At 46.3% G+C, this 18,374-nt stretch overlaps 1 protein-coding gene across 1 annotated transcript in view; it reads right to left on the minus strand.

The window, feature by feature from the left end:
- CACHD1 (cache domain containing 1) overlaps window positions 1-18,374 on the minus strand; it is a gene marked incomplete at its 5' end in the record, with an annotated part of 252,596 nt that overhangs the window by 119,062 nt on the left and 115,160 nt on the right. Inside the window, one exon of the mRNA XM_082265153.1 lies at window positions 7,785-7,933. Coding sequence (XP_082121279.1) covers window positions 7,785-7,933 — 149 coding nt within the window. The remainder of the gene's footprint in view (window positions 1-7,784; window positions 7,934-18,374) is intronic.

Below are 18,374 nucleotides of genomic sequence, written 5' to 3' on the forward strand. Positions count from 1 at the left end.
GTATAACAACGGTCTGCACAGGGCACCATTCTGACAGGAGGGAAGGCATGGATCCTGTGTCTCTGCAAAGCAGGGACCTGGATCATTTTCCTTCCCTAGTAAAAGCACCTCCCACACTGTACTAAAACACAGGGTAGGCGCACAGTTAACCCTTTGCTCACCGATGTTAACCCCTTCCCAGCCAGTCATTAAGACAGTGACCGTGCATATTTTTTTAGCACTGTTCCCTGTATTAAAGTCACTGGTCCCCAAAAAGTGTCAAATGTGTCAGAATGTCCGCCACAATATAGAAAGTCAAAAGAAAGCGCAGGAACAAAATAAAAGCTATCAGTGTAAAGAAAAATCACTTAGCAGAAATAAAAATTAAGAAGAAAAGGCTGAGACTGCAGCCCCAGCCAAGGGAAGCCTGCCTACTCCTAACTAGGCAAAAGACAAACTGAATTGGGAATGCTGCTAGCAGAGGGGTATTGGACCAGAGGGACAGCCCCCTATAGGTGTGTCTATGCAAAGTTTTTTGTGAATGTTTAACAAAATCTTCTGCCTAGCTTACTCCTGTGGATAAGACCAATACCCAGTAGAGAAGACTGTATGAGTGGGCGGCCACTGTCAGCGGACGTAAGAGAAAACGCAATTTTTGTAAAATCTTACCTGTAAAATTCCTTTCTCTGAGTCCTCCGACAGTCGCCGCCTCTTCATATTCGTCACATATGGGGGTATTAGACTTTGCTCCGAAGGAGTAGCTAGGCAACAGAATATGTTAACATTAAAGCTTTTAACATATCCCACCCTCCAGGGGTGGTCCCCTCAGTCAATACCCTCCTACTTCCTGCAACCATATCTCAGTTTCAGTGGAATAGCAGTAGAGTATACAACCAAACCCCAAAAGAGAGGCGGGGGCGGCGACTGTCGGAGGACTCAGAGAAAGGAATTTTACAGGTAAGATTTTACAAAAATTCAGTTTTCTCTTACGTCCTCCGACAGTCGCCGCCTCTTCATATTCGTCACATATGGGGACGTCCCAAAGCAGTGCAAACATGAGGGGTGGGAAACGCATCCGCGCCGAAAGGCAACGCAGTCTCCGCATCAAAGAAAGGAACCTTACCAAAGGAAGTAAACCAGCTGGGCTACAGGAAAAACAAGTGCTCAACAGGAGCAACAACCCAGGAAAAGACAAATAACCAGGGGATAAAAAACTTATCCCAACAGCCAGAGGTCCCCAACAAGGGACCCTAGGGAATTGCCGCACTAAGAACCTTGCGGCCAAAGGAAGCATCCGCCGATGCCTGAACATCTACTTTGTAGAATTTTGTGAAAGTGTGCACGGTCGACCAGGTCGCCGCCTTACACACCTGGGCTACAGAAGCCCCATGACGACAGGCCCAAGACGTACTCAGAGATCTAGTAGAGTGCGCCTTCACAGGCACAGGGGGAACCTTCCCCTGCAAAGCATAGGCCTGTTCAATGGTCTGCCTGATCCATTTGGCGATGGTAGAGGCCGACGCCGCCATGCCCTTCCGAGGATCCTCTGGAAGAACAAACAAGGAGTCCGTCTTTCGAAAAGACTCAGTCGACTTAAGGTAAACCCTTACCGCCCGAACAACATCCAAAGAATGTAATCTCACCTCCTTTGGATGTTTAGGCTTCGCGCACAGCGAAGGCAAGACAATATCCTCATTAAGATGGAATTCCGAAACTCGCTTCGGAAGAAAAGAAGGATTAGGTCGCAAGACCACCTTATCCAAATGAACAACCAGATACGGAGACTTGCAGGACAAAGCCGCCAGCTCCGACACTCTGCGAGCCGAAGTGATCGCAACCAAAAAGGCGACCTTTTTGGACAACATAGACAACGAGATCTCCCTGATCTGTTCAAAAGGAGCACGTTGTAACACAGATAGAACGAGATTCAAGTCCCAAGGGGGCAGAGGATCCCTCCTAGGAGGAACCAGATGCCGCACTCCCTGAACAAAAGTGCCAACCAAGGAGTTGGAAGCCACGGGACGTTGAAACAGAACGGCCAGCGCAGACACCTGACCCTTTATCGTAGCCAGCGCCAAACGCTGATCGACACCCGTTTGAAGGAAGGACAGCACTCGGGAAACCGAGTACGTGCGGGGTGAAAACCCCCTGGACTCACACCAGGCAAAATAGGCCTTCCAAGTACGGTAATAAACCTTCCCCGAGGAAGACTTCCTCGCGTTGATCAAAGTATGAACGACCTCTGGGGAGAGACCCTTCTCCTTCAGGACCTCGGTCTCAACAGCCAGGCTGTCAAAGCCAGCGACTGTAAAGCAGGATGGTATATCGGTCCTTGAGACAGGAGATCGTCTCGAAGAGGCAGACGCCACGGGGCGTCGACCGCCAGATTCACGAGGTCTGCGTACCAGGACCGGCGAGGCCAGTCCGGTGCCACAAGAATCACCGTGCTGCGTTCCGAGTGTAACCTGCGAAGGAACCTGGACAGCAACTGAATCGGTGGAAACGCGTACATCAGCCTGTACTGATGCCACGGGGCCACTAACGCGTCCGACGCGTCTGCCCGAGGGTCGCGCGTCCTTGCCACGAACCTTGTTGTTGAGACGAGACGCGAACAGGTCCACATCTGGAAGACCCCACTTCGCGCACAACATCTGGAAGACAGCCGGGTGGAGAGACCATTCCCCCTGATCCAGGGTCTGGCGACTCAGATAGTCCGCCTGCCAGTTCTCCACCCCCGGAATGTGAACCGCCGTTATCGCCGGGACATGAGTCTCGGCCAAAGACAGAATGTCGGCCACTTCTCGAGCCGCTCGGGCACTCCTGGTGCCCCCTTGGTGGTTGATGTAGGCCACCGCCGTGGCATTGTCCGTCTGCACCCGAACCGGGCAGCCCTGCAGCCGGTCCGTCCAACGATGAAGACAGAGATTTATCGCACGCAATTCCAGAATGTTGATCGGAAGGGAGGACTACCCCTCCGACCAAGTCCCCTGGGCGGACAGAACGCCCAGAACACCACCCCAGCCCGACAGGCTGGCATCCGTGGTGATTACCGTCCACGAGATAGGACGAAACGACTTGCCCCCGGACACCATCGGGGACTGGAGCCACCACAGAAGGTCTCTTCTGGTGCGATGACTCAACGAGATTTGAAGATCCAGAGATTGAGGTCGCCCGTCCCACATGGACAGGATCTCCGCTTGGAGACCCCGCGTGTGAAACTGGGCGAAGGGAATCGCCTCGAAGGCCGAGACCATCAATCCCAGACATCTCATGCACGTCCGCAGAGACTAGTGCGGAACGTCCCTGAGGGACCTGACCTCCTCCTGAAGAGTTCTGAGTTTGTCTTCCGGCAGGAAGACCTTCGCCTGCACCGAGTCCAGAATCATTCCCAGGTAGGGAAGACGAACCGACGGACTCAGTGTCGACTTTGGAAAATTTATCGTCCAACCAAACTCCTGCAGAGTTTGCATCGTGACAGACAGGTCCTTCTCCAGACCCTGGCTGGTCGCAGACCGAACCAGAATGTCGTCCAGATACCCCAGGACAGAAATGCCCTGGGCCCTCAATAATGCCAGAACCGGTGCAAGCACCTTGGTGAAGACCCGTGGAGCCGAGGCGAGACCAAAAGGCAACGCCACGAACTGGTAGTGATCCTCCGCAATGGCAAATCGAAGGTACCTCTGGTGACCCTCGAAAATGGGGATGTGAAGATATGCATCCTTCAAATCGATGGAGGCCATGAATTCCCCCGGAACCAGGGCAGCCACCACCGACCGCAGGGATTCCATGCGGAACTTGCGAACCCGCACAGAGCGGTTCAGAGCCTTCAAGTCCAGAATTGGACGAACCTTGCCCTCCTTTCTGGGCACGGTGAACAGATTGGAATAAAACCCCCGAAATCTGTCCCGATGAGGCACCGGAACTACCACTCCCTGAGCCCTCAGGTCCCGCACCGCCAGGTGCAGGTCCCGTAAACGCTCTGGAGACAGTTGAAGATTTGAGGGAAAAAATCTGCTCTCCGGCCGAGAGAGAAACTCGATCTTGTAACCAGATCGAACGATCTCCTGAACCCATCTGTCCCGCACGCGGGCCAACCAGGGCTGAAGAAAACCGAGCAAGCGTCCCCCCACCCCAAAACTGGGTGAGGGCGCCCCTTCAGGCCGCACTGTTATGGGCTGCGGATCCGGATTGACCGGACTTCTGTTTTCCAGACCAGGGCTTCTTCTGAGAGCCTTGACCTTTGAACGGTTTGCCCTTGTAGTGCGACCGAAAGGCAAGAAAGGACCCCTGAGGGGGCCGAAAATTAGCATGCTTCTTCCCAGAAGCCCCCTTAGCCTTGGGGAAATGGGGCAAGAGAGTGCTCTTACCCCCGGTGATCCCCTTAATCAACACATCCAAGGACTCCCCAAAAAGGCGAGACCCATCATAAGGTAGATTGGCTAAGGTCTTACGTGAAGACTGGTCCACCGACCAACATTTCAACCAAACCAGGCGGCGAGACAACACCGCCACGCTGTGCACACGTGCAGCCAACGGGACTAGGTCCAAGTCCGCATCACACAGATACATGACACCCTGGTGGATTTGATCCACCATATCCAGGGTCGCCGGCAAGGCCGAATCGGCCACTAGGACACGCCTAAGCATCTGCGTCCAACTTGCGACCGCCTGGGCCGCCATAAGAGAGGCAAACAGAGCCTTAAGCATAGAACCCGTAACAGAATAAGTATGACGGGCAAGAGACTCCAATCTCCTATCCATGGCATCACGGAACACAGGGGAATCCTCCGCAGGAATCGCAGTGGATTTGTTTAAAACCACAATTGCGTGATCCACTGGGGGTGGCACACACCACCTTTCATCAGTGGACGGCGAGAAAGGATAACGCAGCTTGAACCTACTTGGTACAGCAAAAGGTTTGCGCAGATTGCGCCATTGTTCCTTAACAGCGCGCTGAAAATCATCATTGCAGGGAAAAACCTGCGGCGTCCTGCGTTTTCTCTGCGTCCCATAAGCCGCCAAGGCAGCGGGGGGACACACTTCATCCTGCAAACGCAGCGTTTGTTTAATGGAAGCAATCAATTCATCCATGATTGCAAGCTCTTCAGGCGAGCCAGGGGGAGAATTATCAACCCCTTCAACTTCAGCCTCCACCTCGGACCCCACTAGATCCAGGGAGGAGCGGGACCCCGATAAGGAGGCCCCCGCCATAACAGCCCCATCACCTTCACCCTCAGAATCAGAGGAAAGAGAAACTCTGGGTCTTTTAGTAGATTGAGCAGCCACCAGCATCTGCACCTGAGACCCCCACAGGGACAATAAAACTGACACAGGCAATGGATAAGAAGGATATAACCTGAGGAGACCCTCGCCGCTGCTGCTGCCTCGATCGGTGTTCCTGGAGAAGAGGAAGTGATGCTGCCAGGGCGCACTATGAAAGCCTATGGGAGGCTACAAGAAAATGGCCGCCATGCATGTAGAACATGCGGCCGGAGCGAGTGTAGGCAAAATGGCGCCGTTTGGCGCCGAAACCGCCGCTCCACAGTACAGCAATGCACACGTCATCCATGTATAAAAAAACATGTCAGATCGCCGCAGCAATTGCTGTATAGTGCCCAAACATGCCCCACAGCACACAGCTTCTCACACTGACAAGGCTGACACACACAGTGTCACACAGCTCCCCCCCCCCCCCCTTGCAGCCCACAGCATGCAGCCGAGTGATAGGGAGACAAACAGTGTGAACAGAGGCAGGTTACACAGTCCCAGACTGACACCCCCCCAGACAGACAGGTCCCCACATAGATACACTTACCTCACAATGGCGTGGGGGACCCGCACAGGCGAACAAGCCGCTGCACATGAGGCAGGGAGAGTCGCATACAAGACGCACAGAATGGGGGTTAAGAAACCGCACAGCGTCCAGTGAGGTAGCCACCTCACCAATCATCCCTGCACCGAACAGGGATGGGTCGTTCACTGTGCCAGGAGCGTTACCTGGCTGAACGCTCGATGGCAGGCTGGGAAGCCACTGACCCACGACCTGCGACCAGGGGGATCAGCCCGAGACCCAGCCCGCATGATCCTCTTCATCCGAAGAACTAACTAACGCTGACAAAAAGAACAGCTAAGTAAAGGTAGAGAGAAAACTCAAACAAAAATCAAAAAAGAAGAAAGAGTCTGGGGCACAAAGCCCCAGCACAGAGAGAGCCAGCCACTCCTGACAAGCTAGACATTGAAACTGAGATATGGTTGCAGGAAGTAGGAGGGTATTGAGGGTGGGATATGTTAAAAGCTTTAATGTTAACATATTCTGTTGCCTAGCTACTCCTTCGGAGCAAAGTCTAATACCCCCATACGTGACGAATATGAAGAGGCGGCGACTGTCGGAGGACGTAAGAGAAATATTGTTTTTTTTTTTTTCAAAATTGTCAGTCTTTTTTTGTTTAGAGCACAAAAAATAAAAACCGCAGGGGTGATCAAATACCACCAAAAGAAAGCTCTATTTGTAGGGAAAAGATGACAAATTTTATTTGGGTACAGCGTTATATTGTCAAAGTAACGCAGTGCTGTATTGTAAAAAATGGCCTGGTCACGAAGTAGTATAAATCTTCCGGAGGTCAAGTGGTTAAGACAAAATGCAAGATATGAGAAAATAAATCCTTTGCTTATTTGCGAAAAAATATACAACTATTTCTGCATTATGTAAAATACATTCAGTACAAAAGCATACATAAATATGTTTCATTAAAATTTTAGACACCAAGAAACAGGCAATACATTATGTTGAATATTTTACAGGAAGAGCAGAAAATAAACACACCCTGAACAGGCACACATACATATACTGTAGCTAACAGAGCACCAAGAATGTGCAAATTACAAATAGCAAAACCCATCACAACAAAAGGAAGTTAATGACCTAAAGGGGAGTGCCACACATTTTAATAAGTTGAGATTGTATGCAATCCGCTTTAAAAATGCTTTTACCAATGTAAACTATATATATTTTTTTTTTTTGTAAGGAAATACCTTTTATCTTCTTTATTCATCCGCACTTCCTGATCCGGCTGCCTATAGGCGATTACGTCACTAGGCTATTCACAAGGGCTCCTGGGATAGCGGCGTTATGTATCCCAGCAGCCCTTGCGAATTGCCTAGTGACTAAATCTTGCGTTATATCCAGTACGGCACCAGCTGTACTTAGGGATGTATTCCTTTCATTCCACGCTCCGCTTCCGCCCCCTCTCAGTGAGTTCTACGGGATGTAATGCTTTCAGTCCGCGCTCACTGAGAGGAGGCAGGGCGGAGGCGGGGCGGACTGAAAGCATTACATCCCATAGACCTCACTGAAAGGAGGCGGGGCGCGGAATGTATCCCTGAGCTGGTGCCGGACTGGATATAACGCAAGATTTCATCACTAAGCAATTCACAAGGGCTGCTGGAATACATAACGCCGCTATCCCAGGAGCCCTTGCGAATCGCCTAGTGACATAATCGCCTATAGGCGGCCGGACCTGGAAGTGCGGATGAATAAAGAAGAAAAAAAGGTATTTCCTTACAAAAAAAAAATATATAGTTTACATTGGTAAAATAATTTTTAAAGGGGATTGCATACATCTCAACTTATTAAAATGGGATGAACTCCGCTTTAAAACACAATTCCATCCAAAATGTACAGTAGTATATAATAAATATAATAACTAAATGTTCAGCAGCACTACAAGAACTGTCTAGACCTGTCATTAGAGCAGGTAAGATAGAAAAGTAAAATGAGGGCAACCATAGAGAGAAACACAACTTACTCCATCATTGATGGTGGAATTGTGCAGCAATCCTGGATGGCGGTGAGTGGGGACGTCAAATGGGCAGTATAGGAAGCCTCAACCACCTGCTTGTTGCGGGTCACTACATCCAAATAGCGGTTAAACTTCTCCCGTATCTTTTTGGCCAACTAAAGAGGACAAAAGAAGTGTCAGTGACAATTTTGAGAACAAAACATACTATAAAACACAGTTCTACAGAACACAGCCTACAGTCAAAATACAGTGCCATGAAAAATAATTCATTCCTCTTGAAATTTCCCATTTTGTCATGTTACAACCCAAAAACGTGAAATGTATTTTATTGGGATTTTATGTGATAGACCAACACAAAGTGGCACATAATTGTGAAGTGGAAGGAAAATTATAAATTTATTTTCAAAATGTTTTTACAAATATGTAAAAAGTGTGACGTGCATTTATATTCACCCCCCTGAGTCAATACTTGTAGAACCACCTTTCCCTGCAATTACAGCTGCAAGTCTTTTTGGGTACAATGGATATAAAAAGTCTACACACCCCTGTTAAAGTGTCAGGTTTCTGTGATGTAAAAAAAAAAAAAATGAGACTAAGATAATAATTTCAGAACTTTATATACCTTTAACCACTTGCCGACCGCCGCAAGTAGATATACTGCGGCAGTCAGCCCCTCACAGGCAGAGTGACGTATCGGTACGTCACTAGCCTGTGAGGCTCTGGGGAGCGAGCGCGCACCGCCGGCGCGCTCCCGCGTGGCCACGGACCTCCCCATGCCTGTGACCGGCGGACCCGATGTCCGCCGGTCACTCAGCGATCGTCGGGGGAGCGGGACAAAGGCAGGCGGCTAGTGTAAACAAGCCGCCTGTCATTCTCCCCTGTTTAGAAACAATGATCATCAGGTTCTACTATGTAGGACCGTTGATCATTGTTCCTACAGCTCAAGCCACAGCCAATGACAGTTAGAATCACGCCCCTAGGGAAACACACAGCCCCTCCCTCTCAAATAAAGTTAACCCCTTCACTGCCAGTGTAATTTTACAGTAACAGTGCATATGTATAGCACTGATTACTGTAGAAATGTCACTGGTAACCCCAAAAGTGTCAAAAATGTCAGTCAAGGGTCCGATCTGTCCGCCGCAATGTCGCAGTACCGCAAAAAAAAAAAAAAAAAATCGCAGATCGCCGCCATTACGTGTTAAAAAAAAAAAACAAAAATGACAAAAATCTTTCCCTTTGTTAGTACACGCGATAACTTTTGCGCAAACCAATCAAAATACGCTTTTTGCGATTTTTTTTACCAAACATATGTAGCATAAAACAAATTGGCCGAAAATGTTAAAAAATTTTGATTTTTACATTTTTTTTGAGGGGAATTTCATATAAAATAATGTGAAAAATATTGTTATTTTTGCACAATTGACGCTCTTTTTTTGTTTATAGCGCATGATCAAAAAATCGCACAGGTGATCAAATACCACCAAAAGAAAGCTCTGTTTGTGGGAAAAAAAGGACGTCAAATTCGTTTAGGTACAGCATCGCACGGCCGCGCAATTGTCCGTTAAAGTCACGCAGTGCCGAATTGCAAAATACCCCCTGGTCTTTCAGCAGCCAAATCCTCCGGGGCTTAAACGGAGTTCCGGGCACAGAAACCATTTTTCAATAAACATACCCCCGGGACAGTCAGGGTTAGCACATTCCACAATGGCTAGCCTCTGATCTGTCCCGGTTCGCACTTACCTGCAAGATGAAATACTCACTTATAAAATTTCTTCCACAGCGTTGCCATCTCTCTTGTGGGCAGCTGAAGCCGGCACGGTCCTCTTCTGTGTCCTCTTCTCCCAGAATGCGCCTGCACCGGCCTCTCTCGTCACTTCCGGTGCGGCGCCGCATTCCTCCACAGCTTCTGGGCATGCCCAGAAGCTGTTTGGCAGGGGAATGCGGCGTCACCCCGGAAGTGACGAGCGGGGCCGGTGCCGTCGCATTGATTCCTGGGAGCGATGACGTTCAGCTCCCAGGAATCATCGCGAGACAGGAAGTGACGGCGGAGCCGCGGCGCTGAGGGAGGAAGTACCCTGAGGTGAGAATTTTCGATCTTCAATTACAAGGTGAGTAAAAAAAAAAAAAAGAACCTAACTATCCAATTCCTTTTCAGGTGATGGAGAACTAGCGGACGGGCACAAAAAAAAAAAGATCGATTTTGTGCCCGGAACTCCGATTTAAATGGTTAATGTGACCTACAAACTGTACAACTCAATTAAAAAAGAAACTAAAATATTTTAGGTGGGGAGAAAAAATAAAAGGCTAAACTAACGCAATTGCATAAGCATGCATACCCTTTTACAACTGGGGATACAGAATTAAGCAATCGCTAATTCAAACTAATGTTAAATAGGAGTCAGTACACACCTACCATCATTTAGATTGCCCCTGTTTAACCCCAAAATAAAGTTCAGCTATTCTAGTAGGTCTTTCCAGACATTTTCTTAGCCGCGTCCTATAGCAAGAGAGCTTTCAAAGCATTAGAGCAGGGATTTTCAAACTACAGCACTTCAGCTATTGCAGAACTACACATCCCATGATGCATTGTAAAACTCTGACATTCACAGGCATGATTAGGCATGATGGGAATTGTAGTTTCTCAAAAACTGGAGGGCCAAAGTTTGAAGACCTCTGCATTAGAGGGATTCTAAAAAGTATGAATCAGGAGAAGGGTACAAAAGAATTTCCAAGGCATTAGATATACTATGGGACACAGTGAAGACAGTCATCATCAAGTGGAGAAAATATGGCACAACAGTGACATCACCAAGAACTGGACGTCCCTCCAAAATTGATGAAAAGACGAGAAGAAAACTGGTCAGGGAGGCTGCCAAAAAGCCTACAGCAACATTAAAGGAGCTGAAGGAATATCTGGCAAGCACTGGCTGTGTGACAGTACATGTGAAAACAATCTCCCGTATTCTTCATATGTCTGGGCTATGGGGGAGAGTGGCAAGGGGGAAGCCTTTTCTTACGAAGAAAAACATCCAAGCCCGGCTAAGTTTTGCAAAAAAATGTGGGAAAATGGGATTTTGACTTACCGTAAAATCAATTTCTCTGATGTTCATTGACAGACAGAACTCCTGATCTTCTTAACCATTGGGTTATACTGGCTACGCCTATGGGCAGTCCCAGGGGGTATACTCCCTCTCTCTGCTATAGGTACTCAGTTGTGTTACAGTGTCAGAAGAATTGCAACTCCACAGAGGGGTGCGTGCTGTGTTCGTCAATGAACATCAGAGGAATGGGATTTTTGACCTACCCATCTGAATGAAGGGACCACTTACCTTGATCCAACGCCTTCCGACTGAAGCAATCCGCCTGTCAGTTTTCCACCCAGGGAATGTGTACAGCAGAGAGGGCTGGAATGAACCGTTCTGCCTACCTTAGAATGCCAGCAACTTCTGCAGCAATGCTGGCAGCACTCATATGTCTATTTCCCAAAGACAACCTCTGGATATGACGCTGAGCACGTGCACTCAACTCCTTTAGTCGACCATGGCGAGGCCTGTTCTAATTGGAACCTGTCCTGTTAAACCACTGTATGGTCTTGGCCACCGTGCTGCAGCTCAGTTTCAGGGACTTGGCAATCTTCTTATAGCCTAGGCCATCTTTATGTAGAGCAACAATTCTTTTTTTCAGATCCTCAGAGAGTTCTTTGCTATGAGGTGCCATGTTGAACTTCCAGTGACCAGTATGAGAGAGTGAGAGCGATAAAACCAAATTGAACACACCTGCTCCCCATTCACACCTGAGACCTTGTAACACTAACAAGTCACATGACACCAGGGAGGGAAAATGGCTAACTGGGCCCAATTTGGAAATTATCACTTAGGGGTGTACTCACTTTTGTTGCCAGCGGTTTAGACATTAACGGCTTTGTGTTGAGTTATTTTGAGGGAACAGCAAATTTACACTGTTATACAAGCTGTACACTCACTACTTTACATTGTAGCAAAGTGTAATTTCTTCAGTGTTGTCACATGAAAAGATATAATAAAATAATTACAAAAATGTGAGGGGTGTACTCACATTTGTGAGATACTGTGTGTGTATATATATATATATATATATATATATATACACACACACACACACAGTGGGTACAGAAAGTATTCAGACCCCCTTAAATTTTTCACTCTTTGTTATATTGCAGCCATTTGCTAAAATCATTTAAGTTCATTCTTCTTCCTCATGAATGTACACATAGCACCCCATACTGACAGAAAAACACAGAATTGTTGACATTGTTGCAGATTTATTAAAAAAGAAAAAAACTGAAATATCACATGGTCCTAAGTATTCAGACCCTTTGCTCAGTATTTAGTAGAAGCCCCCTTTTGATCTAATACAGCCAGGAGTCTTTTTGGGAAAGATGCAACAAGTCTTTCACACCTGGATTTGGGGATCCTCTGCCATTCCTCCTTGCAGATCCTCTCCAGTTCTGTCAGGTTGGATGGTAAACGTTGGTGGACAGCCATTTTTAGGTCTCTCCAGAGATGCTCAATTGGGTTTAAGTCAGGGCTCTGGCTGGGCCATTCAAGAACAGTCACGGAGTTGTTGTGAAGCCACTCCTTCGTTATTTTAGCTGTGTGCTTAGGGTCATTGTCTTGTTGGAAGGTAAACCTTCGGCCCAGTCTGAGGTCCAGAGCACTCTGGAGAAGGTTTTTGTCCAGGATATTCCTGTACTTGGCCGCATTCATCTTTCCCTCGATTGCAACCAGTCGTCCTGTCCCTGCAGCTGAAAAACACCCCCACAGCATGATGCTGCCACCACCATGCTTTACTGTTGGGACTGTATTGGACAGGTGATGAGCAGTGCCTGGTTTTCTCCACACATACCGCTTAGAATTAAGGCCAAAAAGTTCTATTTTGGTCTCATCAGACCAGAGAATCTTATTTCTCACCATCTTGGAGTCCTTCAGGTGTTTTTTAGCAAACTCCATGCGGGCTTAGGAACCTTAAGTGCAGCAGAAATCTTTTTGTAACCTTGGCCAGATCTGTGCCTTGCCACAATTCTGTCTCTGAGCTCTTCAGGCAGTTCCTTTGACCTCATGATTCTTATTTGCTCTGACATGCATTGTGATCTGGAAGGTCTTATATAGACAGGTGTGTGGCTTTCCTAATCAAGTCCAATCAGTATAATCAAACACAGCTGGACTCAAATGAAGGTGTAGAACCATCTCAAGGATGATCAGAAGAAATGGAAAGCACCTGAGTTAAATATATGAGTGTCACAGCAAAGGGTCTGAATACTTAGGACCATGTGATATTTCAGTTTTTCTTTTTTAATAAATCTGCAACAATGTCAACAATTCTGTGTTTTTCTGTCAGTATGGGGTGCTATGTGTACATTCATGAGGAAGAAGAATGAACTTAAATGATTTTAGCAAATGGCTGTAATATAACAAATAGTGAAAAATTTAAGCGGGTCTGAATACTTTCCGTACCCACTGTATATATATATATGTGCTCCTAAGTTTACATACCATGGCAGAATTTATAATTTCTTGGCCATTTTTCAGAGAATATGAATGATAACGCAAAAACAGAATTGATGGCAAGATGAATTATCAAAAAATACTGGAGGAAAATTTGCATTCATCAGCCTGAAAGCTGCGCATGGGTCATACTTGGACATTCCAACATGACAATTATCCTAAACACAAGGCCAAGTCAACCTGTCATTGGCTACAGCAGAATAAAGTGAAGGTTCTGGAGTGGCCATCTCAGTCTCCTGACCTCAATATCATTGAACCACTCTGGGGAGATCTCAAACGTGCCGTTCATGCAAGACAGCCCAAGAATTTACAGGAACTGGAGGCTTTTTGCAAGGAAGAATGGGCAGCTTTACCATCTGAGAAGATAAAGAGCCTCATCCACAAATACCACAAAAGACTTCAAGCTGTCATTGATGTTAAAGAGGGGAATACACGGTATTAAGAACTGGGGTATGTAAACTTTTGACCACGGTCATTTGGGTAGTTTCTGTTGTCATTAGGATTTAAAAAGAGTAAACACAGTTGATTAATAATCAATGGCTTCAGCCAAACACTAACCATGAGTGAAAGAAAAGTTTTTGTGTTAATCATATTCTTGGAAAAATTGGCAAGAAATGATAAATTCTGCCAGGGTATGTAAACTTATGAGCACAAAAATATTTATATTTTTTTTTAACTATTTATTTACAGCTCGTTTGGCTGTACTTCTGTGGATCACAGGAGTGCAGATCAATCTTTACTCCTTTGACCGGTTTTCAGCAGACAGCAGGCTGAAGCCCGCTGCTGGCTGACGTCACAGAGCCGGTCCAGGCTAGGGGGAAAAAAAAAAAAAAGACCGAATGGTCAGGATCCCCCCACATGCCTAGACCGGAACCCGGCTCGGCCTCTCAGCGAGAAGCTGAGAGCGTGAGCCCATTACTCCTGCCCTGCCCCCCCTCCACAGCTGAACGCTCAGGTTGCCGTGGGGGGAGCAGAGTAGACAGTCAGTGACAATCACCTGCTCTCTGTTTAGGGAGCTCTAGGAACCGAGTGACCAGCGGTGTTTGATCGCTCAGTTCTCAGCCTTAGAGCCGGCGGTGGACATATGCAGCATTGGACCGATACTGCATCCACTTTGGTAAGTACGATTTAAAAAGAAAAAAAAAAACATTCCCATACTTCTCTTATAATTTAAAACAATAAGTGGCATTTTTATAATGCTGAAATGGGCCAGTGTAAATGTAAACTCTCAACAGGTCAGTAGTTAGGATTAAAAGGCCCATATGAGGCACAAAAATCTCCCGCATGATGTTTTTTATATAGGGCCACCAGTTTCTCCACATTGTGTCAATACACGTAATTGGTTTACAATTTCAGCTGCAGACACAATAGCAACACAGACAAATTAATATTGAATGACAAATCCTGCTGGGAGAAGACGAGGAGAGGTGTGATAGCGTTAAATATGTAAATATGTTTTCTAAGTGGGTTTTTCTCCTCTTACAAGAAAACCTCAAACAGCCTTTTGAATATCAGTTCCTTTTGTGCCTTCAATGGGAGCCGGTTTTCCCAACTTATCTGTTCCTTTTATCTGGCCTAATTTTCCCCAGATGCCCTCTTTGTTTATCCGCTCGAGTCCCCCAAGCAGCAGCGCTGTACCTTCTCCCCGAAGCTTTGCATCTCAAAAGAAACCCTCTTTTAGAAGAAGAAAAAAAAAAAAAAATGACATCTGAAAGGCAGAAGGATTTCAATCTTATCAAGTGTGTATGGTGAATGCGAATCTACGGCCCCAGAAGAGGAATACGTCTGGCGCTAAATACACAGCTGATATACATACATGTAAAGTGTTCATCTGCCAAAATATATATCATTCTTCAGTTTTACACCACTACCATAGTATATCGCCAGAGCATGACACCATTATTTAGAGCCCGCGGCTTCACTGCTTCCTGTGCCACCGAACGTGTGCCCAACCGACATATCACCAGAATGGCAAGACCCTCCAGGTATGTTACCTCTGGTAAGCTTGTCTACATACCTATCCCTAATGCTACCATTAGTTTAAACACAATTTAACCGCATCTAAACTGCGGAACAAAAATAAATGATTCCTTAGATGTGGTGGCTGCTCTCCTTTTTGTTTTGCACCTGGTGACCCCGTCAGTAAAACCCTGACTCACTGTACTGTATGTATGGAGGAACAGCATTGTCATCCTAGGACAGGAAGTGGTAGAACTAGGGATCGACCGATTATCGGCAAGGCCAATATATCGAGGGCCGATATGCACTTTCCCTGATATACCAGAATCGGCCCCGGGAGGTTACCGATATTGTTGTGACGTCACTGCGTATGTTGCGCCACATGCCTCCACGCACTGGGACAGCTTCTGCCTTTTTAGGCCGCCTCCCTCGGCCTCGTCTGGAGTCGGGGGGTCTTGGGACAGTGAGTGTACAGTGCACACAGTGTGTTTAACACAGCCGCCACATACAGTGCATTGCGAAAGTATTCGGCCCCCTTGAAATTTTGGGCCTTTTGCCACATTTCAGGCTTCAAACAAAGATATAAAACTAATTTTTTTGTGAAGAATCAACAAGTGGGACACAATCATGAAGTGGAACGAAATTTATTGGATATTTCAAACTTTTTTTAACAAATAAAACACTGAAAAATTGGGTGCGCAAAATGATTCAGCCCCCTTAAGTTAATACTTTGTAGCGCCACCTTTTGCTGCGATTACAGCTGTAAGTCCCTTGGGGTATGTCTCTTATCAGTTTTGCACATTGAGAGACTGAAATTTTTTCCCATTCCTCCTTGCAAAACACCTCGAGCTCAGTGAGGTTGGATGGAGAGCGTTTGTAAACAGCAGTTTTCAGTTCTTTCCACAGATTCTCGATTGGATTCAGGTCTGGACTTTAACTTGGCCATTCTAACACCTGGATATGTTTATTTGTGAACCATTCCATTGTAGATTTTGCTTTATGTTTTGGATCATTGTCTTGTTGGAAGACAAATCTCCGTCCCAGTCTCAGGTCTTTTGCAGACTCCATCAGGTTTTCTTCCAGAATGGTCCCTGCTGAAGAAAAGCAGGCCCAAACCATGATGCTGCCACCACCATGTTTGACAGTGGGGATGGTGTGTTCAGGGTGATGAGCTGTGTTGCTTTTACACCAAACATAACGTTTTGCATTGTTGCCAAAAAGTTTGATTTTGGTTTCATCTGACCAGAGCACCTTCTTCCACATGTTTGGTGTCTCCCAGGTGGCTTGTGGCAAACTTTAAATTACACTTTTTTTTGGATATCTTTAAGAAATGGCTTTCTTCCATGCCACTCTTCCATAAAGGCCAGATTTGTGCAGTATACGACTGATTGTTGTCCTATGGACAGAGTCTCCCACCTCAGCTGTAGATCTCTGCAGTTCATCCAGAGTGATCATGGGCCTCTTGGCTGCATCTCTGATTAGTCTTCTCCTTGTATGAGCTGAAAGTTTAGAGGGACGGCCAGGTCTTCATAGATTTGCAGTGGTCTGATACTCCTTACATTTCAATATTATCGCTTGCACAGTGCTCCTTGGGATGTTTAACGCTTGGGAAATCTTTTTGTATCCAAATCCGGCTTTAAACTTCTCCACAACAGTATCTCGGACCTGCCTGGTGTGTTCCTTGTTCTTCATGATGCTCTCTGCGCTTTAAACGGACCTCTGAGACTATCACAGTGCAGGTGCATTTATACGGAGACTTGATTACACACAGGTGGATTCTATTTATCATCATTAGTCATTTAGGTCAACATTGGATGATCATTCAGAGATCCTCACTGAACTTCTGGAGACAGTTTGCTGCACTGAAAGTAAAGGGGCTGAATAATTTTGCACGCCCAATTTTTCAGTTTTTTATTTAACAAAGTTTGAAATATCCAATAAATTTCGTTCCACTTCATGATTGTGTCCCACTTGTTGATTCTTCACAAAAAATTACAGTTTTATATCTTTATGTTTAAAGCCTGAAATGTGGCAAAAGGTCGCAAAGTTCAAGGGGGACGAATACTTTCGCAAGGCATTGTATCTCAACGTGTGTCCGAGGCATAGGAGCTTATGCCTGTAAACTCCTGAAAAAGTCAGAGTGCATGAACACATTGGCTAACATGAAGGGTAGTTTCCAAGCAGAAAAAAAATGAGAGCTCCAAAAAGCTCAAAAGCCTGTAGGAGCCGCTTCTTTGAGCTGCAGTGTGCATGAACCCTCTGAGGCCCAAATGGGGCCCATGTTTACACTTTCCTCCAAAGTGAAAGAATGTAACAACGTGAGAATGAAAACATTAAAGTATCAATTTACATCAGCAGAACCAGCAATAATGTGGCACTCCATGAAGCTCTGGTCACAACCAGGGGGGAGGGGTAATTATCCTTGGCCAAAAAGCCTGATAGAAGACCCTCTTCAGTTTCAGAGTGGCCTTTCCTTATGGGTTACATACCTCCTAGAATAGAGGAACAATTCATACGTTACGATTATTTCCTGTTTGGTCTATGGTAAATGTCTAAATATGTTTTGCAGTGACCCAGCAGTCAGGATAAATAAAAAAAAATAAAAGATGACTTTGAATATTTACCAGTCCAGTAGGCAGCGAGTCAACCCGAATACCTGCTTCCCCCCCACCATGATGAGTTCTTCCCTACAGCACACATCAAGCAGTGTGGAATACCTTTGCAACACAGAAAGCTGGAAAGGTAAGTACTGCCTTTTTTTTTTTTTTTTTTTTTTTACAGAGTGTTGCTTTTGCACAAGTGACTCACTTTCAAACCACTGTGAGGTATGTTCTGCTATGACTCCATCAAGGAGATTTCCTCTCACTTCCTGTCCTGGTGACACGCTGCCTAACTGTATGCAAGGCTAGATTCACACTCTTGCAGGTTTGTGGCCTGCAGCATTTTAAAAACGCTGCGGCAAAAGCACCATGTGATTTCTCTGCAGTTCCTGCACCCACAAACACGCTGCATTTTTTAAATGCGTGGGGGTGCCCTTACAATGAAGCGCAGCTCCAAAAATGATACTTGCACTTCTTTGGTGTGATGCGGTGCG

This window comes from Pelophylax lessonae, assembly GCF_965119305.1.
Source record: "Pelophylax lessonae genome assembly, chromosome: 8".
NCBI classification, from domain to species: domain Eukaryota; kingdom Metazoa; phylum Chordata; class Amphibia; order Anura; family Ranidae; genus Pelophylax; species Pelophylax lessonae.